This window comes from Plodia interpunctella, chromosome 14 (assembly GCF_027563975.2).
Source record: "Plodia interpunctella isolate USDA-ARS_2022_Savannah chromosome 14, ilPloInte3.2, whole genome shotgun sequence".
Taxonomy (NCBI): Eukaryota; Metazoa; Arthropoda; class Insecta; order Lepidoptera; family Pyralidae; genus Plodia; species Plodia interpunctella.
In genome coordinates, this window is record NC_071307.1 from 5,697,421 (window position 1) to 5,711,761 (window position 14,341).

General features: G+C 33.8%; 1 protein-coding gene across 10 annotated transcripts in view; it reads right to left on the reverse strand.

The window, feature by feature from the left end:
• The window catches only part of RapGAP1 (Rap GTPase activating protein 1), a 223,226-nt gene that overhangs the window by 18,847 nt on the left and 190,038 nt on the right, over positions 1-14,341 (reverse strand). For all 10 annotated transcript variants that reach the window (XM_053755089.2, XM_053755092.2, XM_053755097.2 and 7 more), the window contains 2 exons: positions 5,446-5,635; positions 253-434 (listed from right to left, as the gene is read on the reverse strand). In XM_053755089.2, the coding sequence (XP_053611064.1) occupies positions 253-434; positions 5,446-5,635 (372 nt within the window). The remainder of the gene's footprint in view (positions 1-252; positions 435-5,445; positions 5,636-14,341) is intronic.

A 14,341-nucleotide genomic window follows, 5' to 3' on the forward strand; every position in this document is an offset into this window, starting at 1 on the left:
ATAACTGAGCAAAATCCTCGATGTTGGACCCACTTATATTTTTGTTTATGAAATGAAATGAACAACAGCTTTATTACAATAGTTGATATTAATAATGATACTGATAAAGTGATATTGAAGAAATTGATACATTTATTTGGAGGTCATGATGTAACAACTGAATGCATTTGATTGTGAATTGACGTAAATACAGAAATTTTACTACAAGAATCTATCACCGACGCAAAGCATTTAAAAAGATTAAAAACGTACCTTGCCGAGGAATAATCGCCTGTAGTACTTGGCTGTGTCATCAGTGTCGATGTTGTGCCGCCGTCCCGCCTGCCTGGGGGTTCCAGGTTGGGCTCTAGGTTCATCTTCCCCATCCTGGGCGTCTTCGATACCATCCACCCAGTACCCCCCGCTTGGGGGTTGCACTATTGACGGTGGGGTTCCTGTGAACAAGAAAATGGTTTTAAAATTTTAAGAATAAACTTTGGAGAATCTATTCTATTGAAAAGGATAATTAATCTATTGAAAAGGAGTGAATGAGATCATAAGTCAGACTAGAGAAATTTATTCAAGCAGAAATTACTCTCTCTCATCTGAGCGTTTTCTTGCTTACTTCCGCAGCTGTTGGGCTTTGGAAACCAGGGTCCAGTCAAGCCGAAAAGACTATGCAAAATGAAAGTCTGGAATATTATTCAATCAGTATTTGATGTAGTGCATAATATCGTACTAGATTACAATGTTTTGTTAACTTCAATAATCATGAAAGTATGTTAACCTTAAAGCAAAAAATCACTTCCTCTCAATAAGATCCACAGTTGATTATATCCATAATGCTAGGCACGATTGATATTAACAAGACTCCTAGTTCCTTGCACGTTCGGTAACAAAGCATTAGCTTAAGCGGTTACATTTCAAGGTTAGTTCTGTCACAGCACACAGTTAAGACAACGTAACAAATTGATATAATTACCTATTCGAGTCCATCTTAACATGTTTCGCGGTCGTTACAAAACATGATAAGTAGGTTGAAAAATACTTATTGTCTGAATATAACCTCAAAATGTTATTGCATTAAGCCAAGGCTTTGTCCCACATCTATTTAGTTCCTATCTTTGTAGCTTCATGCTGTTTTACATTGTTTTAGCATATTAAGTATAAATCACATAAATACTAAATACATTTATCATAATTTAGGCAGTTCATTGTTGATCAGTAGAAATACTTGCCGGAGCATAATAAATATTGCGTAAGATAGTGTGTGAAGAAAAATCAAAAATACAATAAGTATACTTATTAAAAAGAATGATGGGTATATCCTAGAAAAAAGAAGTACAAATAGGTACTAATCTGCAAAAGACTGAAGAAGACATAATTAATGTTCACACATTTTACAGAAATTACTGAACCTATTACTATATTTTAGTAAGAAGAAATAAATAACATTGACCATAGAAACCTCTCAAATTCAGATCTTCAGGTCGGATAGGTATATTAAACTGAAGAATTAATTCACATCGCTAATGAAATTTGCCTTAAACTTCTCTAGTTAATAGCCGAGCCTTTGATGTGACGGGATTGTTTGAAAATTAAAATGGGTCCATATCAAATTTTACTTCATTAATAACTTTCTTTTTTATTAAATCTGTTTATTCTGAAGATGAATTTTATAAAAGGAACACCTTTTTAATTTCAGCTACAATTTTTTTAATTACACTATATTATGTATATATGCTGTAATCAAAATTATTTCTCTAAAATCAAAGTAATCATGACGATTGTGTCCAGTTTTTGTGTTTATAGTGAACATTTTTTTAACAAAATACTTCTTTAAAAGATAGTCCTCGTAGATAAAACTTACGATAGACCTAATGAAGATACTATGTGACAGTGTGTTTGTTTATTCTTCTTTTTCTTTTTGTCATTTGTCATCATCAACACTTTTTGTGTGGAATACTTAGTTGAAGGGTGGACAGTGTCACAGGCTACTTTTGGCCGTGGGCGGAACGCGATCGAGTTTTCGAGTTAAAAACTCGCACTACGTACTTAGGTTTATCAATACATCTCTGTACAGCCCGCCTATACCTTTGTTGTTATATTTTTACAAGAGTTTCAATATAGTCCTCGTTCTCCCTATTGTTCCGGCCCTTTTTATAAAGCGTCCGCCGGACGTATGCAAACATTGTGCAGACAAGCCAAATCCTTTACAAAGATTTTCGTCTTTTTTTTCTATTTTTACCTAAAGTCTATGCATATGCTTTTATAAGAATTTTGTACGTTGTAGACTAACGGAGAATAACGGGGTTCTTAATTAATTCTAACCTAAAACCGTTTTCCGGAATGACCTAGGTCAAGATGGAAAATGATCTGTTTCAGATTGACCTGGGTTTTGAATATAAGTAGAATCGTTACGTTTTAGTTCGAGACTTGTGTTATGGGATACTAAGTTAGTATCCCATAACACTCTCGAACTTACTGGTGCTAACTCAATATATGTTATTTGTCCCTATATATTGGCGGTTCGTTATTGCCTTCTTCATCTAAGTTATGTGTCGTTTTCCTAGACGATTAACTTGCTTCCTGTCAAAGAAAACATTCTGATGAAACCTGCACACTGGTTGACAGTTGAAGACCACTAGTGTTTATGCGATTACTTGCCACTAAACGTGGTAAAAGTCAGACGTCTTTAGGCAACTTGAATAAAATCTGACACCAGTGTTAGATTGACATACTCGTAAAGAAGAAGCTTTCTATATTTTTAATTACATGTAACGAGAAATTTCTATATATATTTTGCCAACAATTACATTAGAAAAATGGACCCATTATAACGAAAACGAGTTTTAATATCCAGTGATCATTACACTTGCATAGTGCAATTGCAAACAATTCCTGTAGAGTGGAGTCGCGCGCGTTGATTTCCCAAGATATGCCTCGTTTTAATTTAATTAATGTTTTAATCAGCTAACTAGCCAACTGCATCTTTCTGCTTTTACTTTAAGGGTGAATTCGTATTGACACGACAACTAAAAGTCTGTCTACATTTTCCTGTAATTCCATATTCTAGTTTCTTTCAAATAAATGGTTACGAGTCTCTTTGATCATGGTCAGCAAAATAAATTTTATTTTAGAAAAGATGAATTCGGCCGAAAAAGAGTGAAAAATTGTAATTTATAAGGGTAGTGAAAATGTAATGTGATGAAAATATGTTTAATGCGTACCTAATTATTAAGAACAAGGCAGCCTAATAAACAGAATTCATATTATGTATGTGATAGCAGAAACAAAATTAAATCCACACTTACAATAGTCAGGGTATTTTAGGACTTACGAAATAAAATATTTTCGTACTTTGTTTTCCGCCATATTTTGGAATTTATATTTATATCTTCAAAGTGGTTTCCTAACCCTAACATTTATTCAAGCGACGTTAGTTAATATTTTATATAATATATAGGTAATAAATATACACTTTTTTTTTCTAGCATGTTGTTGTATCCCACTGGTGGGCAAAGGCTTGGCCCTTTCTTCTGAAAATCTCTTGCAGCAAATCAAGCTTTGCTTTAAGTACCAATATTTTGAAAGAAACGAACTTTTCCATGCTAATTAGTCTAATGCTAATTATCTAATTAATTATTGACGTCCTCGGTGGCGCAGTGGTAAAGTACTTGCCCCTGAACCGAGAGGTCCCGGGTTCGATCACCGGTCGGGTCATGATTGAAAATGATCTTTTTCTGATTGGCCCGGGTCTTGGATGTTTATCTATATATATGTATTTGTTATAGAATATAGTATCGTTGAGTTAGTATCCCATAAAACAAGTCTCGAACTTACTTTGGGCTTTTTATTAATTAGTGATTTTACTAGAACACTATATCATAATAAATCAAAGATGTTATTGTTAATTGTAAATGTTATTTCGACACTGATTTTGAAATTTTCACAACTATCTAATTCAATGCTAAATAAATAGAACAGACGCCAAAATTACACAACTAAACAACGCAATTTTGTGGCATTTTGGCATTCATGAACGAGTGAGACCTTAATGAGTTATAATATTTGAGTTTTATAGTTTTTATGCTATTGCAATACTAAAATAATGAATGGGTGCAATGCTGAGTTTCACAACACTCTGTATTTTTCTGTATTTTAGTTAATGATTGTATATGAAACGGAGACAGTAATGGCAAACCACATAATTAATATTGCCAAGATAATTATTGTGTTATTATCGAACTACAGTCATGACTATTATGACGACATGAAGAAATAAACTAGGTTTCGTCGGCAGATTCGCTTGCGTGAATGTCACTTTTCATCTCATTCTGTTCCAGAGGTGACAGTTAATATGTGCCTCTTAAAGAACGCACACCAATTGTTTAGATTTCAAATGAAGTGTGAAAGAAAACATAAATTTTCACATGTATGTATCTAATCCACTCGACGGAATCATCAGATCTCTACACTTATTATAATTTTGGCTCAGTTTCAAGTTACCAGTTAGGTAATTACGACTAGTTTAATGGATGAAGTAGACGTGAAACTGAGATCTCACTTTAAACTTGGGTACTTAGTTGTAAAATTGAAATTCTGCGGTGCTGGTGCTTGTATTGCTCTTGCACTTAAAACTTCTAAACCACATTATACCTGTGGGTTTTTGGTTGAAAATAAAATATAATATCAGATAATTCTTAAAAATCCTTAAATTATTACCAAAACTACGTTAAAAAAACCAGTGATTACATCTCAAATCGGCGGTTGTATATATCGAAACGATATAATTTATTTGATAAAATCATTTTACATAAATCATTACGAAAATTTCCGAAATGCAAGCACAAATAAATAGACAGAGTTTATTAGCAATTGTTACAAACACAAAAAGAATAGATTTAAAGCTACAATTCTGAATTTCTATTGTGAAAGTGAGCGTGTTTTTTTGTTTGTTTTGTTGTTCCACTTTCACACTTCAACAGTCGAAATGTTTACCATAATTACCTTCCTCTTAGTCAAAGTTAACTAATAGAAAAGTTTCACTGTCAGTGAGATAGGACTCTTACCAACTTAATAAATGTAGCAAAATTACACAAAAATGGAAAATGAGTCACAGTAAAGAAAAAAAAGTGTTAGAAGGAAAATGTATAGGAAAAAAGATTATTGTATGTTCTACTACAAGTACTTATATAATATACTCGTATAATAATGTCAGTAAAACTACGCCGCAAAATAGAAAGTTCTGGAAGATGCATCAGGCCGTCATCCGTGCATTAATCTCTTTCGGTGAGCACCAAGCATCTATTCTATCTAGCTTTGACAAACGTCTTCGTCCGCATGAGTTTCCTACAGGATACATCTACATCCTACTCCATACTCTAAACTGCAAGATGCAAAATTTTCAAGATTTATTGAGTAAATGATAAAGCGATTGATTAGTATTTTGTACGGGAAACTAACCTGGTTTGGCTAAGGTCTCCTCCAGCAGTCTCCGACTGGCTTGGCACGCAGCAGCCACTCGGTGTTGGGCCGCCGTCGCTCCAGGGGATGGTGGCGGGACATGAGGAGCAGGCACCCGACCTTCTGAGTACGAGTGTCTCTCCGTCAGCCGACCCACTGGCAGGTGAGCCCTTGCTTCTGGTCTTGGCACCTGGGAAAGAAAAAGGAATAGGATTATATGTCATGTTGGATAAAAAAGTATCAAATAAAATACTTAAATGGGACAAACAAGAACAGAAAATGCAAGAAACGACAGTACCGTAAAAATATGGGATAACTGTTCTATGTCAATTATAACCCTTGTTCATTTGTCTTGTATTTTACTAATATTTTTGATAAATTTTGAAAGTCATAGATTAACCAACATTCAACACGAAAACCCCAGAATATTTTTCTTAAAGTACAGTCATGCCCAGCAACCGTGACGGTGGCACAGTCCATCGACCTCTCCGTGGGATCTCGTCATTGTTGCTTTTCGTTCTAACTGTACCGAGCAATCGTTTTGTGGTAGACCGATTTGTTACCCAAACGAAATACGTGCCGGAAAGGGATAGCAATTTCAAGCAAATTGAATTTCGTTACATGATCTGTGAATCAGGGCCATTATCAAAAGATTTTCGCGGTAATTCAATTATTCAAGGGAACTCACGATCGACATTGAATTTGAACGTGTGAAAGTAAACATAACGGAGATGCGGCAAACAATAGAACAGCAAACATGCCATTGATATGAGTGAACATATCATAGAGAGAATCAATAGGTATGTGTTTTAGAACTTCGAAGATGTCATTTCTTATAAATGTATACGAACAATAATGAATGACCCTTTGTATTAATAGCAATACGGTAGAATGATTTGTATAATTTTATAACAAATCCGGACTTAACAATAACTATAAATGGTGACGTAAGTAGACATTTCAAGGTCATAATCTTGAGCCATAATTACATCTTACTTTTCTCAAAGACATATTTCGTCCTGACTGGCTCCTTGGAAGGAAACCTTCTAAAAAAGTATAATGTAGACGCAAAGTAGGTACATGAAATAAACGTAGAACGGGAAAGTTTCCGAGCACCTCCAAATCGAAATGTCCGAAACACGATCAAAAGTTTAAAATGGGAAATCGACCGACGCATTAGTAGAGTTGTTGACGGCAACTCGTAACAAGTGCCAAGTGTGGAAAACACCCAGCCATTTCCACTTTGATCAAATTAATCTGACGTCATTTTGTTTACACCGCGGCTGAACTGTTGAAAGGAACTATAATCGCATGAAAATAATCCACCGTTTTTACTCCGAAAACAAAATTCAAATATATGCTACCGCGTGCTTTTAAAAACTAAATATTTTAAAGCAAGATCGGTCGTTAAAATAAACCGATGCAATCCTATTAGATGTAGCTATCGAATGATCAATCTACTTCGATTACTGACTCCGATTTCACGCGATGCGTTTGATCGATATTTTCACGGAAAATGTTTTGGTTCAAAGGTGATTGAACGCAATATTGATCGCATGAAAGCCTGGTGGAGAAAACCAAAGTATTCACAATATTTATTAGTCGTATAAATAACAAATAACAAGAGGAAAGATCTAACCTTCTTCCCGCTTGCCGTGCATTCTTATATATTAATCTCAGTTATACACCCTAAAAAAACACGTACCTATTCGAAATACAAACATCAATTACCTAACTGCCCAATAAAAACTTTCTTGGAATACATCCTCTCTAAAGATCCTATGTGTAAATCATATTTTTCATGCTCAATTACCATAAAGCTAATCTTTTAATCGGTCTTCGTTTGAATGAACATGTAAATTGCACTTGTCATTCAATTTGAAACGGAAAACAAATGAAATCAGGGAAAAAACCTAATTACCTTAATTACTTTGTAGCATACACTATATTTGTATGAGTCTTTGTATCACATGTCGGTATTAGTGGTTTTTGTAGTAAGCCTATTTAAGTGTGTTCTTATATCCCATTACGTGGACTGTCGCAGTGGTATGATATCGGATACAAAAAGTTATGTCACATACGTTATATACGAGTTGAAACTCGACGTAGTCTATTAGTTCTTATTAAAAAAGTATAAATGATAGAAATTCGTAACTTGGATAATTAATATTTCAAAATTTGACTTGAAAACGTACCTGTGAAAGTACAATGAACTTTGATCGTCTAATTATGATAAAAAGAAAAAACAGAAGCTAAACACAATATTTTGGTCAGGAATTATGTCATGTCATTGAAAGATAAATAGTGTTGTGAATTGTGAAGCCGTCATTCTATTCTATTGTACACTTAAAAGAGTTACAATTTCCCAAAAGACCTGTTTAATTTTATATAAAAGCTACAATTTTAACCTAATGACCAAATAACAACGACACGAAACTAATTAAGAAAGTTGTATGCGTACTTCGAATGAGAAAGGTCACCTAACTGGGACCTCATTTTGGCTTTGTTTATTCGTAATTTTCGGTTTATAAAGCTCTTTCGTATCATACTAAAGGTTAGAAAGACCTTGGAAAATATCTACGAAATAATATCGTGTGTAAACATTTAAATCGAAGTTAGCTTCTGCGTCTTATCAGAAATCTACTCATAAGAAAAAAATTAGTAGTTTCTTTTATACACGCAATTATTCTGATACGCACATTAATAACGTCAATTTCATACCCAATCCCGTTTAAATATTTACGCCATTTTTATGAAACATTTGTAAATTACCTTTCTTTCTCAAAATTAGATTTCCCGGAATGAAATAAAATTTATATTTCCTGGACTTTATGACTATGGAGATAACGGTTATGCACTACGAAAGCTGTCATATTTTTAGACACACAAGAATAGATAACTGTCCCATAAGCGGGATGCATCGGTCTAGTTTGCTTGTTACAATTCCGGAGGGTAAATATAGAATCCACCAGTAGCTAGAGTATTTATAAAGTCTGATCGAAGACTGAAGACGAAGACGATAAAATTTTAACATGATATAAAGAAAAGAGAAGGTATTGATACTAGTTCTATTTTGATATTTACGGTTCCAGTCAACAACGTTTCGAAAAAGTCGATCATATATATCGAACGAAAAATTGAAGCTAGAAGAGAGGGAAAATAAAGCTGAGAAAGGAAAAATTCATAGATAAAATAAAAGACGAGGCAGAGGTTGTGTCATATTGGGAGGTAAAATCGATGGCAATGAGTACGTGTAGAGGAGTAAAATGGAAAATAATTCACTTACACCCTAGTTTGCATCATGAAATTCAGGAAAAAAATACATTTTTTATATGAAACGACGCATTACGAGATTCAGAATACCATCATTTCCATTTCAATGATGAGTCACAAAATCACAATATTTGTTCACGTGACGAAACCACCGCTCCAACTTTTCCAATAAGTAAATGGATGCATTTGCTGAATGAAATATATAATGTACAGACAGACACTACATTCTGTTCTCGTACTGTAATCACTAAAGACATTTGGAGTTTTTAATGGGAAAGTTTTGTGTCTCCACTCCACATGACTATTAAAAGTCAATTAATAACGAATATTATGAAAAGTAAAATGGTGCTAACAGAAGAAGGCTTGATGTTGTGAATGATGACATACCATTATGGTCTGACCGTGTGAAGAGGAGACGAAAAGCAGGAAAGCGAAACCTGTGAACGACAATAATGTTTGGCCCAAGCATAGTGCAGTATCCTCATAACATATGTAATTGATTAATGACATTATTACGTACGTTTTGTACATTTAGCTTTTTATTTATATACCTATATATATTTATTTTTTGTGTGACAATTTTCAATAATTTTATTGGAAATACAACTTTTATTTTTATTTATTCATTCAAATTTTGACATTTTTAATAATGACGTAAATTCTTCCTCCTAATTTTTAATATATGTATAAGACTTATATTTATTAATTGATGTCCTTAGAGAAAAGGCTGCGGTGAAGTTTGTTGCGCCGCTTCTTCTTCACCTGCGCTTTGGAAGCCGGTAGACTTAGTTTAAGTAATTTTTTTAACGTCAATAAGTGATATATATTATCCTAAATTGAATAAAGAATTTTGAATTTGAATTTGTGCTTCGACATTAGCTGCGAAAAAAACCGAGAAAACGCTGAGAGAGAAATATGAAAAGTACAATAATAAAAAAATATCTACCTTAGAATAGAATCCAAGAACAATATCCAACTTTATCAACACGAAAACCTCAGTACTGCTATTACTGAAAATAAATATTTCTTAGCATAAACTGAAAATATTTTTGGTTGGCAACTTCGACAATATTTTGCGGTAAGAGCAGACTATTTGCAGTTTAAAGACCGTCGACCTATGATTGGTTTGTGATGGGAAGTAAATTGCTTCGACGTGCTACGTGAATTCACATTGGTATACATTTGAAAGCGTTTTCAGGGCAGACGGTAACATAATCGGGTACGAAGGCTGAAACATGAAGTAACTTTAACTTTTCATTAGGCCTACTTTTTTAAAATTTACCTAAATCTTATAAGCTACTAGCTGCCGGTCCCGGCTTCGCTTGGGTAAAAACCATGAAAAGTTATTTATTTTATTTTCGGGGGTTTTACAGCGAAACATAGAGTAAACTTACATATGTTTCAATATATAAAAACTATGCTAATTACAAGACTCCGCCTGTTAAACACCTAAACCTTATTTTTGAATCACTTTGTCTATTTAAAAACCTGCATCCGACGCGTAATTTTAAAGATTTAAGTATAATAGGAACAGATAGACAGCGGGAAGCGACTGTTTTATACTATATAGTGATAGTAATGTGTGATACATTTTTACTTACGTATAATATGAAACTGATTTGTGTAATTAAGTATTCTATTCTATTCATATATTACCAGGCTAAAAATACGGCTAGTCAAAAAAATCCAAATAAATATTTACTTTAAATACATGCGAACTCCCATGTTCGCGTTTTCATTTGAGTCTATGACGCCACAAATCCAAAATAATCCAACAATTTTGAAGATTCTGGTGTGCTTTCACGAACAGCCGCTTGTCCGCCGTCCACCTCTTTTGGGAATGCTATGAAGGTTTTTCATCTTTTACTACATGAATTGGAGGATACGAAATCACACGCATCAATTTACCCACACTATTAGTTTAAAATGCCTCCGAGCAATTTTATGGTCTCATAAATGCAAACACACGTGTCAACACAAGAGCCTAACTTATCTAACTTCAAACATGATAACAGATAAGCTCAAACGGACTTCGCAAGTACATTGCTCTGTATTAACCTCAAGGCCTTGTAACTACGAGACAGATTAAAACTTGTATATTATATCAATTATTTAATAAATAAGAAAAACATTTCCTGCATCAGTCTACTCTGAATCCAAAATAAATCTAAAGATGCTACCAACTTTATTTGATACTAAATTGATGGCGAAAATTATTTGCATGCCCGTTCTTTCTCCTAAGAAACCTTTCATAGAATAGTCCGAGTCTTACTTGGCCCTCCATTCCAAATTCTATTCCTTCGCGAAAAAGAAAACATGATAGACTTGGTGTAAAATGTTATAAACCTTTAAATTTCGAACACTTGAATTGACAGATTGTTCTAACCTGAATTTGAAAACAGAACGGAATTTATTGTTTAGCTGTTAGTGATGTCCATGGAATTAGTAACGAACTAGGTACTTACTAAATACATGGTGATGTATTTTTGTTCGACATTTTGATATCACAAGTTGTGACATCAAAATGTCGAATATCTATGGTTGTGACTCACAACCATAGATAATGAATGTGAATGGCGAAAATACAAATGGAAGGGAGAATCTCCAAACAACTTTGTGAAGAACTTTGGAGACAAAGAGTACAAACAATCGTTATAAACCAGTAGATGTTCAGTATCAGAGTACTCCCTGTTCATTAAACAGAGGGGTGCGACGTGTCCCATTGTTTGACGGCAGATAGTAACGATATTGCTGTACCATTTACTCATTTTCAAAAAAGGGGAGTACAGAAATATCACTCACAATTTTCATTTGATACTGTAAGTTTGAGGTTTCCTCTTTCGATTGACTAGCAATGACAGAAACTTTTCGGTTTTTAACTTAGTTCATTCATTCATAAAGATTTTAAAGGGCGATTAAAAAAATAATTTATTTAATCAAACTATAAAAGTCCCTTAAACAACTAGCGTTAAGAAAATGAAAATAAGTATTTACCTATATAGAAAACGTCATTTCGCCTGAACGCTATTTGTTGGATGTTTTACGACTGGCAACCTGGCTGATGTGCACCCGTTTCGGGAATGCTGTTGCTATTAGCTATTAAACGTCGTATGATATCCACGGGATTATTCTCTATATAGTATAGGTAGTTCCAAGGCAGAGATCCCACGCCGCCGTAATTGCCCTTTTCTGTACTTACTATATTTTGTGTTAGTTCTCAGATAAAGGTGCTCAATGCTCATGCGGCTCAGTTTGAAATGGCGGCGTTATTTCAACATTACATTCACAATAAATGACGTCGAGGCCTGAGAGAATGTACGGGATCTCGCAATAACCCCATAGAATATCATGATGCTAAAATAGACCGTTGTTTGGATTAATACTGCTTTTATTTATATATGGTTGAGTTCCAGTTCTGAACTGTAATTTTAACATTTTAAAATAAACAGGATTTAATTTTCCAAACGCAAATATCGCACTGGTTTATGAATCTAAACAAATATTCCACTTGCGTCAAAGAATCGGAAATACGTATAACACCTTTCTCACATCTTTGCGTACCTGGTTTCAATCACGATTTTGACTCCCCGAATGTCAAGGATTTTGAAGATTTTGCTACGATTTTACGACCAGCCTCAGAATGACATCTATAGGAATGATATTGTTACCTATCAGTTATCAAGGCAGTCGCCTCGTACGACCTCCATGAGAAGATATGGTTTCATCCCGATTTAGAATAGCACCACACGCCGTCGTGCTATGTATCTATGCTAAATAATGCTAATATAATAAAACTGAAGATTTTATTTGTATGAACGTACTAATTATCTGGGACTATATTATTTCTGACATTCTGTTCCTATCTCATCTGTAGAAAGATCACATTTCTGACCACCAATAAGGCTAACCAAGAATCCGAAATGCCCACGGGAACGAAGCCACAGGCATAACTAGTAGATATTAGGTAATATTTTAAATCTGTAGGATTATATTCTAAGGCAGTAAGGAAGTTAATTTTTATGCCACGATTTACCGAGGAGATATTAAAATCAAGAACGAGAGCGAAGTTTCCAGATTTCGAATAATTGCGTTTATCGGAGCGTTAAATGAGCGTTGTTGCGATCTATAAGTAGCAGTATTCAGCAGTCAGTGATGAAAAGTGGACTTGTCATAAAACGCCAAATTTCAACTTTATATGCTTTAAATTTGACATACGTCGACATTTGTCGAATCTTAATTCTCATGTGGACTATGATTCAATTTTTCCCTCTTCAGTTCAATAAATACTTTTTAAATACCTAATATACTTTTTGCCTCTATTCTGAAATATTTTTTTAGACATTAGGCTGCATGGTATTTTTTTGATAATTATATGAGAACAATATAGTAAATCCATGGTAACAATTAACATTTAATTTGATAGTCATTTTTAAAAAGTACAAGTTTTCTTTTAAAATTCAATCCACGATTCGTTGTTGTTTACCTGGCTGTTGTCTGCGCCCGAGCCAATTCGACTGCCTTGTTTGTGTTCGCGGACATTCTTTATTTTTTTACGTACGGTTTCTCAAGGGTTAATGAGTTCAGAGTTCAAAGTCAAAAAGAAAAATATATTACTCCCTTGAGAATAAGCTGGATCATTGTGTGTACACTCGATGTATAGGATTTTTTATAGTTTGTTTTTCGGAATTATTAGACCTTGTTTTATAAGCACAAAACTAAAAAAAAAATTATATTTTTAGTGAGCGCAAAACAATCAAATTGTCCTTAAGTCACTGACTTATCTAACATTTTAAAAACATGTACAATGTTACAAATAATACATATTAACCAGTTTTTAATAAGTATCTATCTCTATTGTATTGTTATATTTGAAACAGATAATCTAATATCTCCATAACAGAGACTAGCATTACTATTAACGAAAACACATTGTTTACTGCGCTAATAATGCGTTGCTAGGAAATTATCCATTGTTTTCGCATAGAAGAAATATGTTCCATTCTATCTACAATAATGCTGGCACAAAATAATGAAGAAACAGATGAAAATTCGAATATGGAATGGACTTGATTTTTATATTATTTTAATCAGGTACTTAAGTCGGAAACTTGTCAGTTTCCAGGTCCATGAACTGCGACTCATTTGCTGAAGGCCAATGAGTCGCAGTCCATGTTATATTTATTTTTATTTATTTATTTTATAAAGTTAACAATATTTGGACTTATTCTATGCTATAAAAATACAGTTTATGTAATTAATTTGTTTGTAAAATATAACAGGTATATAACGTCGAAGATTCAAATATGTTTTAGATTCTGAGGGCGAAGTGCGGGTTAGCATTTCACTTTTCAATATATCGAATTCATTGGAAGTGTGACGCAGCGAACCAATGACATTGCAATGTGGTTGTCGTTGCGTCACAATCGCGCAACGCTAACCCGCACTTCGCCCACTGGAACTATTAGACGAATTCGAAAAATATATTTTGAATTTCAGAACACGCTCATTTTAAAAAGATTTTGCATAAATACTTTGACCTATTGATAAGAAGCATCTACAGTCAAGTGATCCGGTACAAAACTCCATGTTGAAAATGTTGACTTCATCCATCATCAAATAAATA